This window comes from Lagenorhynchus albirostris, chromosome 17 (genome assembly GCF_949774975.1).
Source record: "Lagenorhynchus albirostris chromosome 17, mLagAlb1.1, whole genome shotgun sequence".
Classification (NCBI taxonomy): Eukaryota; Metazoa; Chordata; class Mammalia; order Artiodactyla; family Delphinidae; genus Lagenorhynchus; species Lagenorhynchus albirostris.
Window position 1 is genome coordinate 41073009 of NC_083111.1, and position 26286 is coordinate 41099294.

Genomic DNA, 26286 nt, shown 5'->3' on the forward strand with positions numbered 1-26286 from the left:
TTGAGGCTGAAATTTCATTTTTAAAAAACTAAAATATTTATGTAGAAGTAGCTATATACAGCAAGTTCTTATGTCAAGGTTTTGTTTTTTTTTTTTAAATAAATAGATTTCTAGGAGTCGTATACATTTACTGCTTTTCTGCCTTAAGAAAATACAAGTTTAGGTCAAGTGTTAAGCTTTATCACTTTGACACTGTCCTTAACTCATAATGTAGGAATTTAAAAAGGACCTTAGCAGTTTTGCAAACATAAATAAAGCCTTAGTCACACTAAATTGAGATAACCCTAAAGATTTTTTTTTTAGAGTAATAAAGTGACTTTCTCATATAAATAGTTTGAAAGGGTACTTAAGTTTTTCGCCCAAATTGTGATGTACGAAAAAGTTATTATAAAGCAACTTATACGTCAAAGCCCCACGTAGGAGCCACAGCATTTATCTTGTTTATAATTTCTTTGGCATTCCCACTGTTTAGAGCACAGTTTAAACACCATGTTCATCTAAGATTTACTGGTTAAAAATGTTATGGCAAGGCAAATAAACATAGTCAAACAGATTAAAGTTCACCATTTTTAAAAATTCAAGTTTTATAATAGCTTGCTACAGCAGCTATAGATAAATTAGTCACCTTATTACAAAACTAAACCTTTGTAAACAAGTTTAAAATTTATTTTCAAGAACCAAATTGCACTAGTTAAGAGTTTATAAATTTTGAGAATCTAAAAACTAGATTCAAAGTACTGTATCACTTAATGTACCCTGTAAGGTAGCACTTATCTAGTCAAAAACTCCAATGATGAAATTCCTAGTTTATCAAGATAAACATAGTAACACCGTATCAAAGAAATTCTTGTCATGAATCATGGCTGGCTTCTATCCAGTCAGTGTTGGGAATGAAGTCATCTTTGTAAACAAGTCCTGCTGTTTCTTTAAACAGCGAATATAGGAATTAAATTTCCTCCTTAGTGCCAATTTTAAGTGGTTTTTTAAATCAGAGAATGCCAGTGAAACTTCTGAATCAGCCAGGACAGCCACAGCACTATTTTCCTGTAAGACTTAAGTAGTTAAGTTCTATGAAATGCTACGCAGCACTTCATCACTTCCAACTTGTTTGCTCAGTTAACTTTAGTGTTTTCCTGGTGGTTTTTCAGTGCTCTTCGGTGGTGTCATAATGCCTCCATTGCAAACTGGTGACAACTGTCCCCCCTTTCTGAAGGTGTTTATATAATTTACTTCATCCTGTACATGTGAAGAAATCATGCAGAGATTAACAGCTAAGATAAAGCATTGATATGGTAAAACAAAGTCAAACAAGACTTCTGTGTACTAATTTGAGACTACGTAGACCTAATATAATCCTCTCTTTATGTGTTTGCAACTGTGATTAGTCATATTTTAGAGGTTCAACTGCCTGCAACTTGTATTTTTAAAAACTCTTACCTGGACTATTGGCATTAATCTTGAGACACTTCATAAATCTTGCTTTGACTTCAAAGTTATTTTATTAGCTTTTCTACTTTTTTTTTTTTTTTTGTGGTATGTGGGCCTCTCACTGTTGTGGCCTCTACCGTTGCGGAGCACAGGCTCCGGACCTGCAGGCTCAGCGGCTCCGCGGACCGGGGCACGAACCCGTGTCCCCTGCATCGGCAGGTGGACTCCCAACCACTGCACCACCAGGGAAGCCCACCTTTTCTACATTTTGAAATCAGTGTGCCCATTGGAACTTTCTGTCCCTTACCATCTTATATAACTGCTTGAAATATTACTCCGTAGTATCCTTACTATCAGTTTCAGTGACTTACCAAATAGTAAGACCAAAAAACTACAAGAAAGAAACATACCAGCATAGCCAGATAATTTGTATGTGTCTGTATATTGTGTCTGTCTTCCATAGAAATCTTCTTAAAAACCTTCAGCTTCACTGGGCTAGTACTTTTTACTATGCTGACAAAAGGCACCATCCAGTCTACACATTCAGAAATGTTGTCCCATTCCAAACCTAGATAAAGAAAAGTTAGAAAAATGTGAAGGTTACATCAGAAACATATGCCTACTTATTTGCTTGTGCTTCAAAATTTAAAGATAGTTAATTTAAAATTCATGTAAAAAAGGAAACCAAAACAAGCACATAATATAAACCAAAATCAACGAGTTTATGTGGGATTAGCGCTGTAAACTACTGTATATAGGATGGATAAACAAGGTCCTACTGTATAGCACAGAGAACTATATTCAATATCCTGTGATAAACCATAATGGAAAAGAATATAAAAAAAGCTTGTCTCTATATGTATAACTGAGTCACTTTGCTGCACAGCAGAGATTGGCACAACGTTGTAAATCAACTATACTTTAAAAAAATTAAAATAAAACAAGTTTAGCAAGTCAAAACACACTATCACTCTCAAATATGTTTATAATGTGACTATTTTGAGGGAGAAAAAGACTTAGAGCTTCTTAGCCAGTACCTGCTACATAGGAAATTGAAATTGTCAAAACCCAAAGAACTCTTTAATGCGGAGCTGTAATTATATTGACTAACTTCAACTGGATTTAAGTTCCATTTGACCTTATTTTTTGTTTGTGGATCTATATTGAGGATTAGAAAGTACTTCTAATAGAAGGGAAGATAATCACTAAACTGCTTTTTTCCATTAAAATTTTAAATTCTTGTTTAGCAGGATGCTAAGTTCAAAATAGTCCCTTTAAAATTTGTGAATGGGTAAGAAGAGAACAAAATATACTGTCTTACCTGAGGCTTTCTTAACCACTTCACGAGAGGTAAAATGGCACAAGGCAGCAGCAGCGAGTATTCTGTACTGGAACTCTAATGAATCGATGGCAAGAATACACAGATCTAAAAGCTAACAGAGGAAAAAGTATAAGAATTTAGGAGAAGGATGAGTACTACATGTCACTACTAAACATCAGTCAGCTAACATTTTAGATTGCTTATGATGTGGACCATATGCCAAGAATTGCTAAAACTACAGGGATCCAAAGAGAAATAAGCTGCCACCCTGCAGGAAGTTCAATCTTGTTAATAAACAAGTAAAGGATTGTTACGATATAGCATGATGTGTACTATTAGGAAGCGCACCTGATCCAGAGTGGGGAAGACAGGGAAGACTTCTGCTTAAATGAGTCTTAAAATACAAGGTAGCCAGGAAGACTGGGAGGTAGAGAGTGTTCTAGATATAGGAAACAGAATTTACAAAGATAAATGAGAAAGAATTACTTTTCTTTGGCACTCAAGTCAGAACACATAAGGTAAAAAATATGACATAAGGAATATCTTTCCTTCATTATTTTAAAAAAAGGGGGTTGCTGGAGAGGCATGGCCTAGGTTAGATCATAAAGGGTCTTTAAGAAGTCAGAACTTTAAAGTTCTGACTGATTATTGAAGTTACTAGAAGATTTTAAATCAGGGAAATTACATTTTAAGAACAATCCCTTAGACTGTGGTGAAGCAGAAACACAAGAAGGGAACATGTTTCTAAACAGATGAGTTGAGAGGTAGTACAATCCAGGCAATAAGGGATCTGAACAACGATCAGTGAAATTATGTAAAAAGGTTAGATTTCAGAGGCCTGAGGTGATACCTGTCCAGTGAAATAAAACTTATTTTTGTCCCCATGGGTCCAGAAGACAGAAACAGGAGTAGACGAGTTGGAAATGAATTATTACTAGTATATACCTCTAGAAGCTTTCCACACTGTTTATCAGCTTATCAAAGGTTTGCCCTATCAAAAGCGTTTAGCTGCCTAGGATAATCTGGGATGCTAGGAAATCTGAGGGAAAAAATTAATATGACTTCATTAGAAAGTTCTACAAAATGAACCAATTCTAATATATTTACTGGTTCTCCAGTTTTAGTGTTCATAATGAGTTTACTAAAACACAAGTTGAATTTCAACGTAGGTTACTTAAACCCACCCAGAGTACCACAGTTTCTTCAATTCCATGTGTAAGATTTTCACATCCTACACAGAATAAGAATCTGGGTGTTCTTCACTTATATATGGCAGGTACAGCAGCCTTAAGATCCTACTTATGAGAAGCAGGCAGGAAAGAATGGTACCCTCCTCCTGTAATTACTTTCTTAGAATATTTGTTATACACTGGCCTAGGAAAGTTTAATTTAAACTTAAAGTTTTAAATAATAACTAAGGTGATTTTAATTTTAACACATAAAATAGGTTCCCTGTGTATTCAAATATGAGTGTAAGATAATTTTACAGAATAATTTCATACTATTATAAAACCTAAAACAACTGGCTGAAAAATACCTTTCCCCATGTTACATCAAAAAGAGGTATTTAGGGCTTCCCTGGTGGCGCAGTGGTTGAGAGTCCGCCTGCCGATGCAGGGGACGCGGGTTTGTGCCCTGGTCCGGGAAGATCCCACGTGCTGCGGAGCGGCTGGGCCCGTGAGCCATGGCCGCTGAGCCTGCGCATCCGGAGCCTGTGCTCCGCAACGGGAGAGGCCACAGCAGTGAGAGGCCCGCGTACCGCAAAAAAAAAAAAAAAAAAAAAAAAGAGGTATTTAACTCTCTACCTCATACTCCTGAAGAGTAAAAAGTGCTCAAAATATATTTAAATGCAAGTTTTAAAACTTTGTTTTCTAGAATTTTCAGTAAGCAATGTAAATATTGGGGACAGAATTTTATGCATCAGAAGTTTTGTTCTAGTCAGTTAAGGAATGAATTTAATTCAGTATGCTGTCATTTTGTTGTGTAGCCTATTTAGCACTATAAATACCCTAAACAAAACCTGTAATTAAAAACATTAGCAAATATTCAATAAAAATATCAATACCTGAGCTATCTGAATGAACTTTTCCTGAGAATACTGAGGTAGAAGAACTTTAGGAGCATCTTTAAGAGCATCAACTTGGAGGAAGAGATTTAGCCAGGAGATGACTGTTACAGGACAAAGTTCCCATTTTAAAGCCTGTTAATGAAATTAAAATGCCTGTTAATAAATGTAGGTATATATACCACATTATATAGGTACTTCCTTAAATAGTCATTTAAGAAACTTTTTGCTTTGGGCATATTTCTTCCTATTTTCATAACTACTTATAGATACCTCACAATCTAAAGCTGCTTGTGTTTTAGTCTATTATTGATACAGACCCCTTTATTATTCTCTAGTTATCTTTATTGACAAAGTTCCTTGGACCTATTTTTCATTCCTACTTTTCTCATTTCTTGCAGCCCCTCATCTTCCAAACGTATTCTTTATTGAAACTGCCCTTTTAATTTCATTCAATAACTCCACAGCTAATTCCATTCAGATCTCCGAAGAACTGATTCTACACTTTTTCTTTATGTGATCTATAATGGCTTCTGTTCAACATGTAAAAGCTAAAAAAAAGACAAATCCTAATTTATGATTCTCTCCATGAAGCCCTGGGACTTTACCATTTATAAGAAGTCAAAAATAATTAGGAGAGAACAGAGTCTTAACGCCTATAGGACCACCCAGAGGATTCCATCTTCCCATTATATATCTTCCTTATACTATACTTCACGTCTGAATCTGGATAACTTTGTTACTAGAACATATTAGAACTATATTCAATGTCTTATAATACCCTATAATGGAAAAGAATCTGAAAAAATATATATATATAAAACTGAATCACTTTGCTGTACACCTAAAACTAACACAACATTGAAAATCAAGTATATTTCAATAAAAAAATTTCTTTTAAAAAGAACAATATCAGCATGCCAACAAGATCCCATTCTTACAGAGCTATCAATCTGAATGTTTATAAACATAACAAATTTATATTATAATGTATATAGTTTATAGATAATCTTGTAAATGAAAGTCATATTGATTGTGTTTTCTTGTGTCCTATTTATAAAACCAGGATGCTCAAATTTCATAACATACTTTCTAGTAGCTAACATTCACCCTTTAATCTCTAATTCAAGGCCCAATTAAACATCTTTTTTTTTTTTCAACTAGCTCTTTACTTTCTTTTTTTGTTTGTTTTTTAACATCTTTATTGGAGTATAATTCCAATTAAACATCTTAATGCTTCTTTCCTCTACCCTTCTATTAAAAGCCTTTCCCATGCATATAGAAAAGAAAAAAGGCAGTGAAATAATTCTCATTCTCCACCTGCTGGAAGAAGTGGAAAATCAGAACTAAGATTTGAGAATCACTGTTGGAATTCATTTATATACACATGATATGCTAACTATGTATAAGTTTCTAAAGTGTTGTTAAACACTTTTAAATTAAGAAATAATATTCTCAATATAGGAGAACTGAAAGATACAGAAAAATAGAGTTTACAGGTTAAGCAAATTCCCCTCCCATCTTAGAACTGGTTCCTAATACTAAAATCTCAGTTTTGACTACTTAACATTGTAGTCTTTGAGTTTAGTAAATTACAGTTATTAAATTGCAACTAGAAATAATAAAGATATATTATTACCTTTAATATAATAAGTTCCATCCTTAAGATATCCTCTTCACTGCAAGCACCATCAGTGACATAAGCAAACTCTTGCAGCTTAGGAGCGTAGATTTCCTTTAAAATAGATTTAATTAGTATCAAGCACAGTTGAGAGTGAGATTAAAACAAAAGAATTATATACAGACCAATCTAGGCTTCATTTTTAAAGGACAAAATGATTATAAATCTTAATAAAATAATTCTACGATAGCCAAAGCAACCTTACCTTTAAAGATATTTTTCATACCTGGGTATCTAAATTAGCCAACTATATTGATTGAAACATTTTTATAGAACTGATTTTGAATCTTAGTTAATAAACAATTAGACTATTTTAACCAGTCATTTCAGTGACTGGTTAAAACGAAAAGCCAAACTTGTTTTAGGATTGCCTAGTATATCAGACTAAAACAAGATACTCAACAAATAAGGTCTAGAAATTGAAAACATTAACTTTATCCTAGTACAAAAGTATGGTTATTCAAACAATAATTTGTGCAGTTTCGTTGATGACAGGTCTGTCTTAACAGTTCAGAGAATAACAACTAGAATGACCAGAGGAGTAGAAGAAATGTTGCCACAGATGAGAACAGGCTAAAGATCAAGATTTCAGTCTAGAAAGGTATCTGAAACACACCATGTGATTTCAGGTAAGGATATACTGAATACAAACTTATTCGTCAAATTTGGCAGAATTTGGGGATAGCCCTTAAGGCTCAAAAGAAAAATGTGGAAGAGGAGAAAAATACACTTAAGGAAATTAATGCATGATTCACAGTCCCTCTTCTACCCTCAAAACAATACAGGCTTCAAAAATTTCAGATAAAGGTACTAACGATATCCTTATGTGTTGAATTTAAGAAAAGTAGATTGAGATCGTGTGAAGGAAAATCTCAGGCAGGAAAGGTGTTTCCTTCTATCCTAGCACCATCATCAGATATAAAAATACTAGGCTGGATATAGACCATTATTCTAACCTAACATAGCATTTATTGCATTTGATTGGTTAATTAGGTTTCAGAGACCATTTTATTGAATCCAAGTGCTATAACTAGGTATAGAGAGACAGCGTTGGTCATTTTGTTTGGCACAGTTAGCCATGGAACATTTTACCTAGATACTAGTTCTAGAATCAAACCAGGGACTTATAATAGGCTCAGATACTTTGAAGGGAACCATGATAATTATCCTTCCACCCAAATCATAGTGTTCAGAAAATGTATTGGAAAAAACTCACTCATCTTTCCTAAGGATTAACATATCAAAAGTGGTACATAGTATTCTCTGGGATTAATGCATTGGTTAAGACAAAAAAAGTTTGCGGTAAATATATCCATGGATAAACTTTGAGAACTTACCTCAAGTTTGGAAGCAATGAATAGTGAGGTAATTCCAATGAGTTGAAGCATATTTTTATTTATATCCTTTTGTGTCAACATAAATCTATCAAAAAAGTCTTGCGCAAGATAAAATGTTTCCCTATGAAGTGTGTATACTTCACACACCTAGAGAAGAATCCATTTAAATATTATTCCATTAATTTCTCCAAATTAGAAAGTTACCTCTTAGCATACCAGATTTCAGAACACTTTCTGAAGTCCAACTTGCTTTTTAGGATACCAAAGCTAAAATGGGGGAAAAATTAACATGTGCTAATAGAATAAACCTATTACAGTCCTCTTAGTTTTATAGGTTTTTTTCACATAGACTTACTGTGTTTATTCCCAGATACATTTACACTTGCTGACTATGGCTGAGTACTTTTTTCCTATGAAGCTTCTAATGTTTTTTAAATTAATTTTTATTGGAGTATAGTTGCTTTACAATGTTGTGTTAGTTTCTACTGTACAGCAAAGTGAATCAGCTTTACGTATACATATATCCCCTCTTTTTTGGATTTTCTTCCCATTTAGGTCACCACAGAGCACTGAGTAGAGTTCCCTTGGCTATACAGTAGGTTCTCATTAGTTATCTATTTTATTCATAGTGTCAATAGTGTATATATGTCATCTAATTTTTATTGATGCCAAATGGGTAAGTTTTTATGCTTAGTTTATACTCTAATAGTTCCAACTGATTCTCTTCATCATTCTAGATATACATTTAACTACAAAATGACAACTCTGTTCCTTTCAATGTTCTTACATCATTTAAGAATTATAGAAGAAAACTGAATGAATAACAATGGTGATTGACAAAATTTTTATCTTATTCCTTGTTTCTGACTATAATGGGATTCCCCTAATGTTTCACTATTGTTATTAATAATAAGTAGTATCTGTCATTTCCACACTTAATATAGGGAAAGCTTTTAATTCTCAAAATAACTTCATGAAGTAGGGAGGAAACAGAGGGACAGACATACGTGAGTTTCTAATAAACACTTAATGTGTTAAGGAAATCTATCCCTAGTTTATTGCATATTAAAAAATCAGGAATGTATACTGAATTTCAAAGAATATCTTTTACATCTATGATATATAACCTTATGATTTTTCTCCCTTAAACTATTAATAGATTTTCAAATGTTGGACCATTTTTGCATTCCTAGGTTGAAAGAAATACTAAGACAAAGTAGAGTTTAATGCTCTGCTGGATTTAATTTATTATATTTGGTTTTGTATATATAATCATATATTTAAGGGAAAATAGGGATAAATTTGATAGACAACCACTGAATAAAAATCAATGTAACATAAAAAGGCAAAATAAAATAACATCAACATAATTGTGCTTAAGTTGCATCTATGATCATTAGATATTCAGAAAAGTCAAAATCCAACTACATTCTTGTACACACGATTGAAACATAATCTTCCCTTCTAGTCAGAATAAGGAATAAGATGACCTGACTCAAAAGGACAACAGTTTGCAGTCTTAACGAACTTTTCTGATAGCTTCTGAGATCTATTCTGCCGTGTGTTTCTCCACCAAAAAGCCTGTGGTAGTTCCCCCTTGGAGTTCATTGTCTCTGTCTATATTAAAGACAGGGAAACTACAGAGCAAATATCCAGGGGTTGGGGTAAAATTAGTTTGTTATCAATATAAATAATCATTTCAATAATTTTAGAGATTCTTTCAGAATTATTATCCAGAGAAAGGGAATGGGCCTAAATAAGAGAGGGCACAGATATTTAGGGCACAGGCATTTAGGGACTTCTGGATCACTATTATTCCTTTAGATTAATGGTACAGCTCATTTCTGAAAGGAATAGAGGGATAACAAAAGCAAGCTACGTGGAGCCTCGAGGGCTTAGGGCTACTGGATATTCAAAGCCTCCTTATCATTTAGGATATAGAAATTAGGATTCCAAATCATAATTTCATTTTGGTGATGAAGAAAAGGACTTCTGAGGGTCCTGAAGCCTAGTCCTGGTTCTTTACATTGCATAGCAAAATTCAAAACCTTGTCAAATTCTGTTCATCTTGAGTATCCTTGGCACCAGGCCCAGTGCCTAGTACACAGCGATACTCAGATACCACAATTTCTGAATTGGGTTTGGGTTGTATGGGACCTAGTGGCTGTGTCCTCATGATTTTACTCTTACCAAGCAGTCATTTTCCATTTTGGTATCCTCAACTACAGTGAGTAGCCCCCCAGAATGGCTCCTGGCAATAGGTAATACACCATGAAGGCACATGGAAAGCATATTTATGTCTAAATGTTTTTCCATCATACAGACAAAAAAGGAAATTTGTATTGTTGGAACGTACCTCTAAAAGCCAGTCGAGAAGTATTGACCTCATCTGTGGTTCCAATTCAGAATGCAGAACTTCAAAATGTTTGTCATGAACATATCTGGTCTCTTTTTTTAACATGTTTAGCCAAACATCCTGTGAACATCCCCAGCTATGGAAAGGGGCAAAATAATTGTGTGACCTACATAATATACAAGCTACCTGTTTCACATAGAGTAGACTCAACTTTCAAACACTGAAATCCAACTTTGAATTAGAATTTGAAAGGACAACCTCTTAAAGTAAATCAGGAAAAATTGCTACTTTTAGAAACCATTTCTTGAGCATGAAATTATACAGCAAGAACTTGGACTATGAGAATCTAAACTGACAGATTTCAAGAGTGCTTTCTAGTCCCCATCTATTTATAATTTACAAAGGCACCTGTTTAAGATAACGATGTTTTCTCAAGAGCAACACTAAAAAAGTAAATATTTAAAGCACATGATCCCAGCAGAGACAGTCTCAATCACCTCCAAATAGATCATCACTACATTACAGTGGGGTTAAGGTGGGACAGTATGGAGAAGAGGAAGACTGGTGAGTTTAAATGTATGAGTCCATTAATTTGCTTATTAAAGCCAAATATAAATTATTACACTACACATTTTATATAAGTTGTACCTCTTAGTCATTCATTAACTAGAAAAAGTATAGACCTTAGTAAGTAGGCTTGGTAAGAAAGAAAAATAGCTGATCTATCAAATGAAAATGCTGTACATGTTAAAATACTTCCATGTTAACAATTTAGATAAATTATTTAAACTCCATTAAAAATGTGATTCAGGGTTTCCCTGGTGGCACAGTGGTTAAGAATCCACCTGCCAATGCAGGGGACACGGGTTCGATCCCTGGTCCGGGAAGATCCCACATGCTGTGGAGCAACTAAGCCTCTGCGCCACAATTACTGAGCCTGCACTCTAGAGCCCGTGAGCCACAACTACTGAGCCTGTGTGCCCTAGAGCCCATACTCCGCAACAAAGAGAAGCCACCACAATGAGAAGCCCGTGCACAGCAATGAAGAGTAGCCCCCGCTCACCGCAACTAGAGAAAGCCCGCGCGCAGCAATGAAGACCCAACGCAGCCAAAAATAAATAAATAAATAAATAATAAATAAATAAGGTGATTGAGTTCTTCTGATAAGGCTTACAGTCTTCAGCAAGCAAGTGAAAATAATGTTATAGAATCAATGTTTTAAATACCCATGTCATTTGCAAATAGCATTACTGTCAGATAAAATAATATATGCTTAAAGACTAGTAAAAAAAACAGTTTTTCTAATAAAGCAAAAAATACCTCAAAATAGCACCATATATTACATCAGTAAATTTTAATCTTTGACATTAAATTACTGAAATTTTTCTTACCTTAAATCAGGCAAAGGTGAAGGATTAATGAAAAGATTTTTAAATCTGTAATTTGTAAATCTGGAGAAGTCGCTTGTTCCTATTTCTTTGTGGGGTGTTTCAATGATAATGCAAGGACTGATCCCCCCAGATAATACAGGTGGCCAACAATTCTGTCATTTAAAAAAAATAAAAAGAATATCTTTGTGAAATAGACAAACCAGCTTTTGTCTTGGATCTTTTATAAATGAAAGCTAATACTTCTAAACAGTCTACACTTTTCCCCAAACACCGTCATTAGCTAACATTGCTGACTAAGCTGACATACATATTTTATAAATAAACCATATAGCTCATTTCAATCTTCATAAAGAGTAACAGGTAGGATGTTTTATACAAAATACAATTCTGGAAATACAAGACGTTAGGTACTGAGGGAGAGGAGAAACAACAAAACACGTGTGTAGTCAAATATTAATCGCTTTCAAGATTATAAAATTTTCCCCTGTATTTAGCAATAGTGGCCAGGGCACCTTGTTTTATAGACAGCTACCCCCGCCCCACACTCGTTAAGGCCTTTTCCACTACTTTCAAATACAGGAAGACAAGACCTTAAAAGTGGAAACAATTACTTAAATACTTAAAGGACACTTTCGCCAGTCAATGCTGGTTTCAAAGAGAACCACTGTTTCCAAAGTGTCTTCTGTACAACACATAGGAAGAATAGGTGGCAAAGGGCTGGGTGCAAGTCTGTCAGTGACCTCACATCCTATTTATGCCCTAGGAGCAACCATCAGGACTCTCCACTATAGTCAGAGAGGGAACAAAGAGCAGTCCATTGGACAGATTAGGCGGGCCCTGGTGCACCAGGCAGCTCCTAGAGGGAGGGATTTACAAAGAGGAACCAGCTGCGTCAAGGCTTACTCTGTAGCTGTAGTAGGATTCAGGAACATAAAAACCACCCAAAGACAAGCGCCTTCCTGCTGACCTCGAGGGGCATTAAAAGTGTCAGAGGAACCTTCCTATCACAAAGCAATAACACAATTCTATTCTTTTTTGTCCTACATTTGTTTCCCCCAAACCTAGCCCAGTTCTGCATTACCCTAATCTCATACTGATGTTTCTTGATGACCTCCTCTTTTCTTTTTTTGACATCCTGGAAAATAGAAAAGGCCATTGTTAAACTAAAGTCCCTGCAAGGAATTTTCTCTTTCTCCTCTCTCTCTTCCCCCCCTTAACTCACCTGGGCCGTTTTTCTCTTCTTGGCCTGAATTATCTGGGTTTCTTGTGGGGAATCCGTCTGACTGGGCTGGGGCTGCTGTTTAGCTTGTAAACGGCTACTATAGAGTTTTTAAAAAGGAAGTTTAATTAGTAAGTGACGCATTTCAAAGGCAGCAGCCAACTCTGAAACATATTTCCAAGACAAATAACGTTACCTGCGTCTTGACATTCTCTTCTTTCAGGTGTATGAAACCTCTGGAGGCGAGAGGAAAAACCAGAGTCAAATACATTGTCATCCATACTCTCCAAGTGCCATTCAGAGGTTATAACTAAGTCCCTCAGGAGATGACCTGAGCCGTCTTACCACGATGACTTATGCAGTATATTAGTGCATGATTTCGGACTCATGCTTTTGGACACATGCCTGCATTTCCTCAACGAAATGAACAGCCCGGATGAGAGCGTCTTCAGAAATTTGCAAACCACCCTCAGCGCCCGGAAAGCGCAGGGAGGCAGATGGGTCTCTTCTGCGTCCTGCAGTCTCTCCCCCGGACAGCCCGAGTGGGGCTCGGACAGCGCCCCTACTTACCCCCTCCCATCCTGCCCGAGCCGCGGGGAGAGGGGGTTGTGGAGGCGAAACACTGTGGAGAAGCCGGTTCCGCGCCAATTTGGAGAGCGGCGGTGGCGGGGAAGCAGGGGGCGGAGGGAACTTGTGTCACGTCCTTCAGTCTGCTTTCCCTCCTTCCCAGCCCCACCGGACCCTGCCCATCGCTTGGAGGGGCACCGGGACCCCGACTACAGATGGGGGATGGGAGTGATGGAAAGGGAGTTCAATTAATAAAGGGGAAAACTGGTCTTGTGGGGGAACTTTCCTCCCCGTGAAGGAGACCCAGACCCCCATCCTCTCTCCTGCGGGATAGCTCCCCAAATGGGGATGGCAGAGAGAAGCCCCTAGAATGAGGGGCTTTTCCGTGGCCTCCCACTTAGGGGCAGCCCTCCATCCACCGCCGCCTCCCAGGCCCCCTGCCAAGGGTCCTGACAGGGACGGATCGCGGGGACCCATCGCCCCCAGATGCCTAGTTCTCAGCCCTCCCACTTTTCCTCCCCTAGGCTCCCGCCCGCGGGACGGATCGGCCCTGAGGGGGGGGTGGGCTTTCTCTCCTCCCGCATCCCGCCCTACGCCCAAGCACCTCCTCACCGCCAGACCCGCTACCGCTCGGCTCTCAGCTGGCGCCGGCGCCAACCCAATATATAGGCCGGGCCAGGCCCGCCCCGCACGCATGCGCCTCAGACTGACACCTCCGGACAGTGCGCTCCCCTCCCCCGCGCGCCAGTCCGCAGGCCCGCGCGGCGCGCCCTGCCGTGAGTCCGCATCCGCCCACCTCGAGGGGCCGCACAGCCGGCTCGCCTAAGCCCTCGGTCCGCGGTCACCTGAACTTCACCTGCCTGTGCGGCGGGAGGGAGTCTCTCAGAGGCTCCTCCTCCGCAGCCCGGCTCCCCGCCGCTCGGCTTCATCTCCCGCCAGTACGTTTCTGTCCCCTCCCTCTTTCAACTCTCGGACGCCGGGGGTGTCAGGCCGCGGCCCGGCCCCGGCGTACGACCAGGTGGAGGCGGCTCGGGCGAGCATAGCGTGGCTAGGAAGTGGCCATGCCTTGGCGCACCCTGGCTGTCCCGCCTAGGCCTCCAAGAACCCGGGTTTTCTGAAGAGACTCGGGGACCACCGCCCCTGCGGGAGGAGCGCAGCGTTGGCTGGCGAGCTGGCCAATGGGAGGCGAGGACTGCAGCACAACGTGGAGCTGCTGCAGAACGTAAACACAGCCGAGCGCGCGGCTGGCCACGTGTGTTCCCGCGCGCCACCTAGTCCCCTGGGACCACCGGCAGCCGGCTGTGGCACCCCAGGGCAGCCATGCTCAGGGATGCCTGTCGTGTACTTTGCTCCATCCCGCCGACCGAGGTACGTATCAACCCTGTTTTCCCGCTCTCTTCTCCGCCGAGCCGGTTACCCTCCCCGTGGGTGGGTCATCCGCACCCCGCCGCCCTGCCACTGCCTGGCGGCTTCCCACTCAGCAGTTCCAGCGTAGGAAACGCTCGCGCCAAGCCGCGCGCTCCCCCTCTCCTCTCAACCTCCAATTCTGGGGCCCCCAAGGGTAAACACCTCTCCGGAGCGGGGCCGAGGGTGGCACTGCCCCTTCCGCCAGAGAACAGTGGCTCTCCGGAGGTCACGCCGGGCGGAGAGAACGGTCCCACCACGTGCAGGCTCGGATCCCGCCCCGCCGCCGCCGCCGCCGCCAGCGCGCCCTGCAGAGCCCGCGCGAGCCGTCAGCGCGGGAGGGAGCCGACCGCCTCCGAGCTGTAATGGGAGGAGGCGGTCCGACGCGTTTCCCTCCTCTTCCCCCGTATCCAAAATTTGGGTTCCCTCGCTGTCTTTACTAACGCCCCGCTCCAGTGCGCACCAAGGTTGGACATCTCCATGCTGTTGATACTCCGCAAACTGGGTTTGCGGCGGGAGCAGTGGGGCTGGGGGACGTCGGCGGGAACAAAGACCCCCGGGGCGGAGGAGCCTTGCGAAGGCTTCCTTGAACCCGCGGCAGCTCGGGCCGGAAGCGGGCAGGCCGTGTTTGTCTCTCTGCCCTGACTCGAGTGAGCCGCTGGGAGAGGCCGGGGAAACCGGGCCGCCTGCGCCGACCTGGCGTTGCGGCCCAGGCGGGAGCCCTTCCCGAGATGCACCAGGAGGCGGCGGGGGGACCGTCCCGGGGTCCCCGCCCTGCGCTTTTGTGTCGCGCCGCCCGTGCGGGGCTCAGAGCCTAGAAATAACGAGTGCTCTTTGGGCAAAGTCCTCTTTCAAGATTTTCCCTCCACAGTCTCGAGGCACCGGCAAAGTAATTTTCTCCCAAATTTGCGCATGAGGAAATAAGAGTCTTGCTCAAGGTGACATGGAATCAGAAAAGACCCAGAATCTTGTCAGTCCCAAGAAACGTCATACTATTTATGATGCTTTGACGGCTTTCTCGGAGGGGTGAATTGGCTCTTTTTTGTAGTCACCTCAAAACGCCGTGCTGTTCCGGTGTAAAACTTAGAGAGCTAACACCGTGATAATAAGAAATGGGAGGCTTTCCAGCAAGCGCGGGTGACCTGAACATAAGCAAAACTGGTGGCCTCCATGAATGAATTTGGTAGTCAAACCGAAAACCAAGCTTACAGTGTTGATGCCCATCACTGGGCCGACTAGTAGATTACTTGTAACTGAGACACCGTGATTAGAAGTGTTCTTTGGAGAATGCCATTGACTATGAAATGAACAGGGTGCAATCCTAGTAAAGGAGAAATTAAAAACAATTCTAAGACTGCTTTGTGTGGAAACGGACAGAGTGAATTCTGCCGTATTACAGGTACCTGGTCACTGGTCAACTGGGACTAAAAAGAACATGTGCTTACCTTTCAGATGGAGGGAACTTCCCATCTTGCTCTGGCTGTAAGTTATTGGATCCCTCAGAGCATGCGTTTCCTCTAGAAAAGATAAGACACTCGTTTCAAAGGTTGTTTCAAAGATTAAATTTTATAGTGTGTATAGAGACCCTCTCTTGCATGTGTACCTGTCATAGAGCAGATGCCAAGTGCTATCTTCACTCTCTTATCCACCCCCCTTATTAATTTATACCCATAGAGATTAAGAAGTAGTTTTAAGGATCCTGAATAAAACAGGAAGCTGAATTATGAAATTGCTGTTTCCCAGAGTTTTGTTCTTGTAGTTGTCCTTCTGGGTACCTATTTTAGGTATCATCTTTCAATATGTTGTCTTTGTTTCATATTTGTATATGTTCATTTTTAGCTCCCTCTTCTTCTACTCATCCCAGTTTTAAAATTCACTTACTTTGAAATCCCTTTATACTTGTAATAATTTTAGAAACTTTGGCATTTTCTAAAGTATACTTTCTCCATTGAAGATGCAAAGTTAAAACACCGTGGTAAATAAAGTATTGGCCTCTACAGTGCTCTCATTTTCAGGAAAAAGAAAAAAAAAAAGATTCTTAGAAGGACAGATTTTTAAAAAATAAATCAGGCCCAGCCCAGTTATTTCTTGTCTCTGCACCTTTTCTGTGCCATACCTTCTCTGTGAAGCCTTCCCAGACCTCTTTCTCTGTGCTTTTCAGTCATGCTCACCTCCCAGGACAATAATTACCAAATAAAATGTGTTTTATCTCCAACTAGGCCTTGGACCTTGTTTTGTTCATTTTTTTTTTATAGCCAGTACCCACCAGTTCAGAGGCATGCATACATAATAGGACCTTGGTAAATACTGAATTGAATTATGGATAGGATATCCCATTATAGAACTTTAATTCTGTAAGGTTAGAGTGATGGATGAAAATTATTCCCAATTAATGTTAGGATTTTTTAAATTAATAAACTGTTTTTTAGAAAAGTTTTAGGTTTACAGAAAAATTGAGCAGGTAGAACAGAGCACAGTTCCCCCATTATTGACAGTGGGGTGCATTTGTTACCATATGAACCAATGTCGATGCATTATATTATTATTATAATGCAAAGCTAATAATAATTATTAAAGTCCATATATCATTCAGATTTCCTTAGTGTTACCCTAATGTCTTTTTACTGCGGCAGGATACAATACCACATTTAGAAGTCATGTCTCCTTAAGGTTCCTCTTGGCTGTGACAGTTTCTCACTCAGACTCTCCTTGTTTTTGATGATATTGACGGTTTTGAGGAGTACTGGTCAAATATTAATATTTTGTAGGATACCTTTCTAGGGGAATTTATCCGAAGTATTTCTCATGGTTAGATGGTTATGGGTTTGGAGGAAGAAGATCACAGAGGTAAAGTGTCATTTGCATCACATCATATCAAAAGTCCATGCGATCATCATGGTTTATGGCTGCTGACGTTGACCTTGATCACCTGGTAGTGTTTGTCAGGTTTCTCCATTGTAAAGTTGCCCCCCATCCCCTACCCTTTCCATACTATACCTACTCTTTGGAAGGAAGTCACTGTGTGCAGCCCACTCCTAATGAGTGGAATGTTATGCTCCCCCTCCTTTAGGGTGAAACATCTACATAATTTATTTGGAATTCTTCTGTGTGTGAGATTTGTCTCTTCTCCCCCGTTTATTAAGTCATTCAATGATTTATTTATATCTTCATCTTGTTGCTCAAGTTGTTCTACCTTTGGTCAGGGTAATACCTGTTTGTTGTTATAGGGCTGATTTGAAGTTAAAAATGAACGTGGCTAAATGATAATCAGCATTTCTCACGTAATAAGAGAGGAATAAAACTTTCCCCCCCATTTGATTAGACTTGCTTATTATCCCTATTAGCCAAAACACAGCTATAGGAGAAAAATCCTTCCAAATTTTAATACTGGATTGCCCATCAGACTGTTCCTTTTATTGCCTCATCAAGGACATTCTTCAGTAAACTGGCTTCATGATTTACATGGCAAGTGGTGGTACAATGACTCCCAGTGTAGTTTGGTGCCGCTGCCTTGATCTGTGCTAGGGCACCAACAGTTTTAAATACCATTGCACTTTCGTCATCAGAGCAAACATTAACACAGTGAAAAACACAAATGTCTTAATTTTATTGTGAAAATAGTTGTGACCTTTTGATCCCCCTGAAAGGGTCTTTGAGACCCCCAGACATCCATGGAACACACTTTGAGAACTGCAGACCTAGTTTCCAAACCAGAGTGCTGGGAATCATCTTGGGCATTCCTTTCTTCTTTTTTCTGAGCTCCGTAACTGCAGTTAGCACTTCCTGAGTAAGATGCTGTGAAGCTCTACTCTGAGCTTTTACATTGTACTGACTCCTGTAATCCTCCACCACTGTGAGCCAGGTACTGTTACTGTCACTCCCACTCTACAGATGAGGAAGCCAAGGCACAAACGTAATTTGCCCGAGTCCCATAGTAGAGTCTGGCTCCAGCCCCCCACCCCCCCCTCGCTGTGCTGCCCCCAGTTACCATCACATCATTCCCAAATTCTCTTTTTTTCCTCTGCCTTAGTTCAGGACTCCGTTCTCTCCACTAGTGCAGTAATCTCCTAACTGGTTTTCCTGACGTGTGTTGCCCCTTCAGTTCTGCCTTACAGTGTATCTCCCAAGCTCTCTTTCTAAAGCACAGATCTGCCCACGCAGCCACCGGCCTGTTGTGGATCACTTTGGGTTAAAGGCCAAAGACCCTAACTTGACACCCAGAGCCTCTCGAACCCGGGAAGTCCACCTGGGTGCTGTTCTGCACATCCCTGCCTTCTCACTTCTGGCCTTTGCCCCTGTACCTCTCCTCCCCACCTCCACTGTCTTCCCTAGCTACCTCCCAGGTATCTGTTAATACGCAAATATGCCTTCTGTAGAAGCTGTCCTGCCCTGCACGAGGGAGGGCTCTTCTCTACACCCTTTCCAACGCGCTCCTCTCGTTCTTGCCGCCACCACTGCCCTTCCCAGGCTGCTGGGAGCTCCTGGGGGCGGGGGCCGCCTCCGTCGCTGGGCCCGCACGCCGGGCCTGGGGCCTGGCTGACCACAGCGCCCTTTGTGGGATGAGTGGCGGGGGCAGTAGAGGTGTGCTCGCTGGGGGCGGCCCTCCTAACTAGACTCCAGTAACCGCTCCCTTGAAAGAGCTTTGCAGTTGGCACCTTGGCGGGCCAGCAGGGCCGCGGCTGAGCTCTGCCCTCTAGAGGCGGAACTGTTCCCGGCCTCGGAGGCTGCAGAAGCACCACGGAGACTAGGCCGAGAGCGCTGGCTCTGCGGCAGCTGCCCTTGACCGCCATCTCAGAGGGAGGCCCTTGAGAAGGAAGGCATCGTAGGGTGTGAGAGCTAGAGGGCACCCTAAAGACGATTGGTCCAGCCCCCCCCACAGGGTTCATGGCAGGCCACCGTGCGAAGAAAGAACAGGGATAAACGGCAGCGTTGGAAATCCAGAAGCTCCGGGTGGAGGTTGAAACAGGCAGGGGGGGCGCTGGTTGGCTCGGCCTGCTCTGGGCCAGGCGCTGTTGTCGTTAACTGCAGGGCGTGGACAGTCCACAAGAGCTTACATTCTGTTGGTGTGGGGGACGGAGAACAGATGTGTAACAAATAACTATCAATGAGCACTATGGAAAAGGTAAAATATTCTAACAGGAGAGAGGGGACTACTTAAGCTGTAGGGGGTAGGGAGGGATATGGGATGGACTCGAAGAGGAGGTGCTATTTTACCTGGTGCATTCATTAATTCAGCAAACACTAGGACATAATATGTAATAAGGTAAACAAAAATTCCTGTCCCTTCGGAGCTTAATTCTAGTATGGGGGGGCGGGGCATAGAAAACAAACATGTCAGATAGTAATAAGAACTCAGAGGAAAAATACAGGCAGCGTAAGGGAAGTGATGCGGAGTACTATATTAGATAGATGTTCAGGGACCTCTCTGGTGTGACAGCTGAGCAGAGAGGCTGTGCAGTGAGAAAACAAGCCGTGCGGATGCGGAGGAAGAACATTCCAAGCAGGGGAAGCTTGGCATAGTTAATGGACAACAAGGAGGTCAGGATGGCTGGAATGGAGTGTGCAAGGGACAGAGTGGGAGAAGAGGTAGCAGGAGAAAGCGTTTTAAAATGATCAGCGTGACTGCTGTACGGAGAATAAATTCTAACGGGGATGGTAGAAGCACGGAGACCACTTAGTAGACCAGTCGGTCCAGGTGGAAGACTGTGGTAGCTTGGAACAGGGCGTGGTTGCAGGGTTGCATTCAGGACATATGTTGAAGGTAGAGCTGAAAGGATGTAGTGATAGATTAGATGTGTGGGATGGAGACAACCCAAAGGTGAGCACCTAGATGAACGTTTGTCACTTATTGGAACGGGGAACATGAAGGGAAAAGTGGCTTTAGGGCAGGATGAAGTCAAGAGTTGGTTTTTGACAAGTTAAATGTAAAAATGTAGGGGGAAATTTTTATTATAAAAATTTTAAATGTTCAGCAAAATTGAAAGGGTTTTATCATGGGCACCCATATACTCACTACCTGAATTTCATCAACATTTTGCTATGCTTGATCTCTCCATCTATCCATCCCTCTTCTAGCCATCATTCCATTTTATTTTTTGATGCATTTCCAAAAAAAAAAAAAGTTGGGGTTATCAATACACTTACCCATTAACAGACTTCAATATTTGTTTTGTTTTTTTTTAATTGAAGTAGAGTTGATTTCTAATATTAGTTTCAGGTATACAACATAGTGATTCAATATCTGTATAGCTTATTTAAAGTTATTATAAAGTCTTGGTTATATTCCCTGTACTGTAAAATATATCCCTGTATTTATTTATTTCATACATAGTAGTTTCCTCTCCTCTTCCCTCTCCCCACAGGTAACTACTCATTTGTTCTCTGTATCTGTGAGTCCATTTCTATCTTGTTATATTCATTGTTTTATTTTTTAGATTCCACATATAAATGATAAAATACAGTATTTGTCTTTCTCTGACTTATTTCACTAAGCATAATACTCTCTAGGTCTATCCACATTGTTGCAAATGGCACAACTTCATTCATTTTTATGGCTGAGTAGTATTCCATTGTGTATATATATATATACACATCTTCTTCATCCATTCATCTGTTGATGGGCACTTAGGTTGCTTCCATATCTTGGCTATTGTAAATAACGCTGCTATGAACGTTGGGTTGCATGTACCTTTTTGAATTAGTGTTTTCTTTTTCTTTGGGTATGTACCCAGCAGTGGAATTGCCAGATCATATGGTAGTTCTATTTTCAGTTTTTTAAGGAAACTCCACGCTGTTTTCCATAGTGGCTGCACCAGTTTACATTCCCACCAACAGTGTAGGAGGGTTCCCTTTTCTCCACATCCTCACCAACATTTGTTATTTGTAGACTTTTTGATGACAGCTATTCTGACAGGTGTGAGTTGATATCTCATTGTGATTTTGATTTGCATTTCTCTGATGATTAGCGATGTTGAACATCTTTTCATGTGCCTGTTGGCCATCTGCCTATCTTCTTTGGAAAAGTGTCTTTTCAGTCTTCTGCCCATTTTTAAAATTTTTTTTTTGATATTGAGTTGCAAGAGCTATTTATATATTTTGGATATTAACTGCTTATCGGTCACATCATTTGCAAATATTTTCTCCCATTCAGTAGGTTGTCTTTTCATTTTGTTGATGGTTTCCTTTGCTGTGCAAAAGCTTTTAAGCTTAATTAGGTCTCTTTTGTATATTTTTGCTTTTTTTTTTTTGCCTTAAGAGAGAGGTCAAAAAAAAAATGCTGCAGTTTATTGTTAAAGAGTGTTCTGCCTATGTTCTGTTCTAGGAGTTTTACGGTTTCAGGTCTTACATTTAGGTCTTTAGTCCATTTTGAGTTTATTTTTGTATACAGTGTGAGAAAATGTTCTAATTTCATTCTTTTACATGTGGCTGTTCAGTTTTCCCAGCACCATTTATTGAAGAGACTGTCTTTTCTCTATTGTTCAGTATTTGTTTAGTTTTTTTTTCCTTTGAGGTAAAATTTCAATGAAAAGTACAAATATTAAGTATACATTCTTTTTTTTTAACATCTTTATTGGAGTATAATTGCTTTACAATGGTGTGTTAGTTTCTGCTTTACAACAAAATGAATCAGTTATATGTATACATATGTTCCCATATCTCTTCCCTCTTGCGTCTCCCTCCCTCTCACTAAGTATACATTCTTAACAGATATACTTGTGTAACCCAAACTCCTGACAAATTATAGAACATTACTGTCACTTCCAGAAAGTTTCCTTTCCCTGTTAATTCCCATTTCCATCTTCCTAGAGGCAGCCACTATTCTGATTTTTTCCACCATAGATTGGTTTTACTAGTTCTGTACTAGGGAATATTTATAAATATACATATATATAAATATATATGGATAAATGGAATCTCACATATACACTCTTTTGTGTCTGGCTTCTTTCTTTTTTGTGGACAAGAATATTCATTTCTTTTGGTTAATACCTAAGAGAGGAATTGCTGGGTCATTAGGGTAGGTATATGCTTTAGTTTTATAAGATAACTGTCAGACCTTTTCCAAAGGCCCATCAACAAAAGAATGCATAAATACATTGTGGTGTATTCGTATTATGGAATGCTGTGCTATGGTTAAAATCAAGTAGAGCTACATGTATCAACATGGATAAATTTCAAAAACATAATTTTTTGGGGGGGCTTATTTTAGATCAAAACATTCAGTATGATACCTTTATATAAAATTTGAAAGCTTGTGAAAGAAATATTATATATAGTTATGGATACTTATGCAGTAAGCATAAAAGCAAGCTTTGCAAAAATAATCAATTTCAGGATAGTGGTATCTCAGGTGGGGGTTGGAGAGATGAATGGGATCAGAGGGGTTCATGATTGGCTTCAACTATATCTGTCAAGTTGTATTTCCTTAAAAACATCTGAAGCAAAAAAAAACAAACAACATCTGAAGGAAATATGGTAAAAGGTTAAGATTTTGTAAAGTTGGGTGCTAGATACATGTTCCTTATATTAATCTCTGTAGTTTTTGGTTCACCTTATCTAAGGTGCTGCCCCTGCCCTCTGCTTCTGCAGGTGGTGGAGACTGGGCTGAGCCCGGTTGTGGGAGCAGAGCTGCTCACTCCCACTCTGTCTCACTCACGCGGCTGCCACGGTTCAGGGGAAGCTCCCGAGAGACCCCAGGTAGGACGGCCAGGCAGACAGCACCCTGACCTGCTCCCGGTTACCGCAGCCTTGCACATGACTTCCAGACCTGCCTTCCCCACCTCGCTCCTAAATTTAGGTCTGTGACCTGGACCTAGCTCTCCCTCCAATCCCAGTTCCAAACCCTACTTAAAATTGAGTTTATTTTAAAATATCTGTTCTGTTCCATTGTTTTGGGGTTTTTTCTTCAGGAGCTCTGACTTTACATTTGTGTTATTTCCTTTGCCTGTCTTCCCTATCACTCCCTCTCTAATGACTTTTATTCATTCCCATTTTTTCTTCTTCACTTTTATTTCTATTCTTTTTATCTTCCATGGTGTCCCTTAGAGTGGTGTCTCCTCTCTCTTGTGTTTCTTGTAATTTGGTTTTTGTATCTGAAATGTTTTGTATTTATTTTTCTTACCCTTATTTAGTCAATCTACCCATTTCTGTTCCCTGTCCTCTTCTTGTCTGTCACCTTCCGTTCCTTGACCTGACTGTCCCTTCCTTGAGTTATTTCTGCTTTGTTAGCTCCCTGCATAGCTGCCACTGCCTCGTTACATTTTCGAAATTCATAATAGGATGTTGGGTTAAAATTTTCTTCTGCTTTATGGCCACATTTCTCTGATGAGTTTTCTTAGTCTGCAGGGAGGTTTTGTTACCCCTTTTCAGATTTTCTTCTGACGGTACATTTGTATGGATGTTTTTCTTACAATACCTTTGATTGGATGTTGAGTTATAAGTTTTTGTTTTTGTTTTTGTTTTTGTTTTTGTTTTTGTTTTTGCTGTACGCGGGCCTCTCGCTGTTGTGGCCTCTCCCATTGCGGAGCACAGGCTGCGGACGCGCAGGCTCAGCGGGCTTGGCTCACGGGCCCAGCCGCTTCGCGGCATGTGGGATCTTCCCGGACCGGGGCACGAACCCGTGTCCCCTCCATCGTCAGGCAGACTCTCGACCACTGCGCCACCAGGGAAGCCCGAGTTATAAGTTTTTATCATTTTGGAATGAGTTGGATTTTTCTAAAACAACTATTGGCAAGAGAATCCCATGATAGGAACAAGGGAGCTTTCCTCATTTCTCAGCTCAAGGCTTCCTTCTGTCGGTATGGGGGTGTGTACTTTACTTTATAGCACCTACCTGTAACGGGACCTCCTCTCAGTTTAGGATTCTAACCTGGCTCAGCTGAGCTCCTACAACTAGTCTGGAGCTCCCCTGGTTGCTCCCCCAGCCACTGGTTTCCAGGCATTCTGCCCCTTCCTGCCAGCCTGCTCTCCTCTTTTTCCTAAGCTGCACCCGTGGGTCCTCCAGGCACTTACGGATTAATTCCTTCCTCTCCCAGTATTCCTGCCCTCTTCCTTCTTAATCCTGCTCACATCTATTCCCACCCAGACTGAGCACTCTCCTGAGTTGAATTTTTGCTGAGAATCGCTGTACCTCCACCCTCTGGACTCTTGTGCCATTTCTGGTCTTCCCTGAGGCACCTGCTAAACCGCACGTATGGTTTCCTGTGCTGCTTCGGGGAGGGAGGGTGATGCTACACACCCTATGAAGTTTGTGAAATTTCTCACTTCCTTGTTTTACTGAAGATGTAAGCATGTAGGCGTTTCATACCTTTGTTCTCATTGCTCTGAGTGATTTTCAGGAAAATTGGAAAGATTCTGAACAAAGCTGTCACCACGTATCCATCAGGCTGACCTAGAGTCCTTAGCCAGGCATTCGAAGCCTTCCACAGGCTGACCTTGGTTTTTCTCCCTGCTCTTAGGTGTGACCACGGCTCCAGCCAGACTAATCTCCCACCATCCCAGGAACTCACCATGCACGTTCCTTCCTCTGTGTTCTAGCTGTTTTCCACAATTGCAGTGTTCCCTTCAGGGGCTTCTTTATGGTAGCCATTGTTTTTGGTGACCCAGCATGTATTTCTCCCTTTCTCTACCACCCATCAACAGGGTTAGATGCATAAACCCAGCTTATTAATCATGGTGCCCCTTCCCTGGGCAACAGTTTCAGGGAAAGCTGAATGGTCCAAGTAGGGCCAGAGTCCCTCCCTGACTTCCTTCCACTAAAGCTAGCTGGGAAGCCTGCCTCTTGCCTCTGGTGTCACTGTGTCAAAGAATATTCATCTGGAAGAACACACCATCTGCAAAATTAAAGGATATGGTGATACAGAGAGAGAGAGAGAGAGAGTTTCCTTGTTTAAGTCCTGGATCCACCATGAGGTTCCTGGTGACATAAGCCAGTCGATCACAGTTTAGATTAAGTGCAACTGAAAGACTCCTAACAAATACACCTTACTGTGTTCTCCCATCAGCTTGGTGTTTTTACCTAGTGTAACACACATCACACCATATAGTGATTGTAGTTGCCTGTTTATTTGTTTGTATCCCCCACTGAAAGCCCTTTACCACAAGGTCCACACTGTTCACCATTGGGTTCCTGGTACCTTGCATTGTGCCTGGCCAGCACTGGGCCGTCATTTAGTATTCAGTTGAAACTTCATTTCTGCCTTTCCTAATTCTTCCCATCACTCAAGGTCTTAGATTCCAAGTTCTTTGTGAAGCATTCCACATCAAGTTGAAGAATCTACATAAAATGTCCAGGATAAAGCAGGCTCTCATCAGAGCTGCAACCTCCTCGTCCCTAGTTGCTTGAGTCAGAAGTGATGTCTCCCTCGTGGGAGCTCCTATATCTCATTTAATCAAATGGCATCTACTCATACTGTCTTAAAAGAGAAATGCAAATGACTTATAACTAACGTAAGTTTTCAAATATGATTGTAAATGCCAGAAGCAAGGACCTAGTACAGTGCCTCATATAAAAGAATC

General features: G+C 41.0%; 1 protein-coding gene and 1 long non-coding RNA gene across 2 annotated transcripts in view; one reads left to right on the plus strand and one right to left on the minus strand.

Moving 5' to 3' along the window:
- CCNE2 (cyclin E2) lies at nucleotides 1-14283 on the minus strand. Its single transcript, XM_060128480.1, has 12 exons — nucleotides 14222-14283; nucleotides 12995-13032; nucleotides 12802-12898; nucleotides 12661-12714; nucleotides 11580-11731; nucleotides 10189-10324; nucleotides 7833-7979; nucleotides 6454-6549; nucleotides 4815-4949; nucleotides 2750-2861; nucleotides 1839-1996; nucleotides 1-1236 (listed from the first exon to the last, which is right to left on the minus strand). Exons 2-12 carry the CDS (start codon nucleotides 13006-13008, stop codon nucleotides 1123-1125), a joined length of 1215 nt encoding a protein of 404 aa, XP_059984463.1. The 5' UTR covers nucleotides 13009-13032; nucleotides 14222-14283; the 3' UTR covers nucleotides 1-1122.
- The window catches only part of LOC132508350 (uncharacterized), a 15233-nt gene continuing 3073 nt past the window's right edge, over nucleotides 14127-26286 (plus strand). Inside the window, exons 1-2 of the long non-coding RNA XR_009536544.1 lie at nucleotides 14127-14733; nucleotides 16222-16251. This is a non-coding gene — a long non-coding RNA (uncharacterized LOC132508350). The remainder of the gene's footprint in view (nucleotides 14734-16221; nucleotides 16252-26286) is intronic.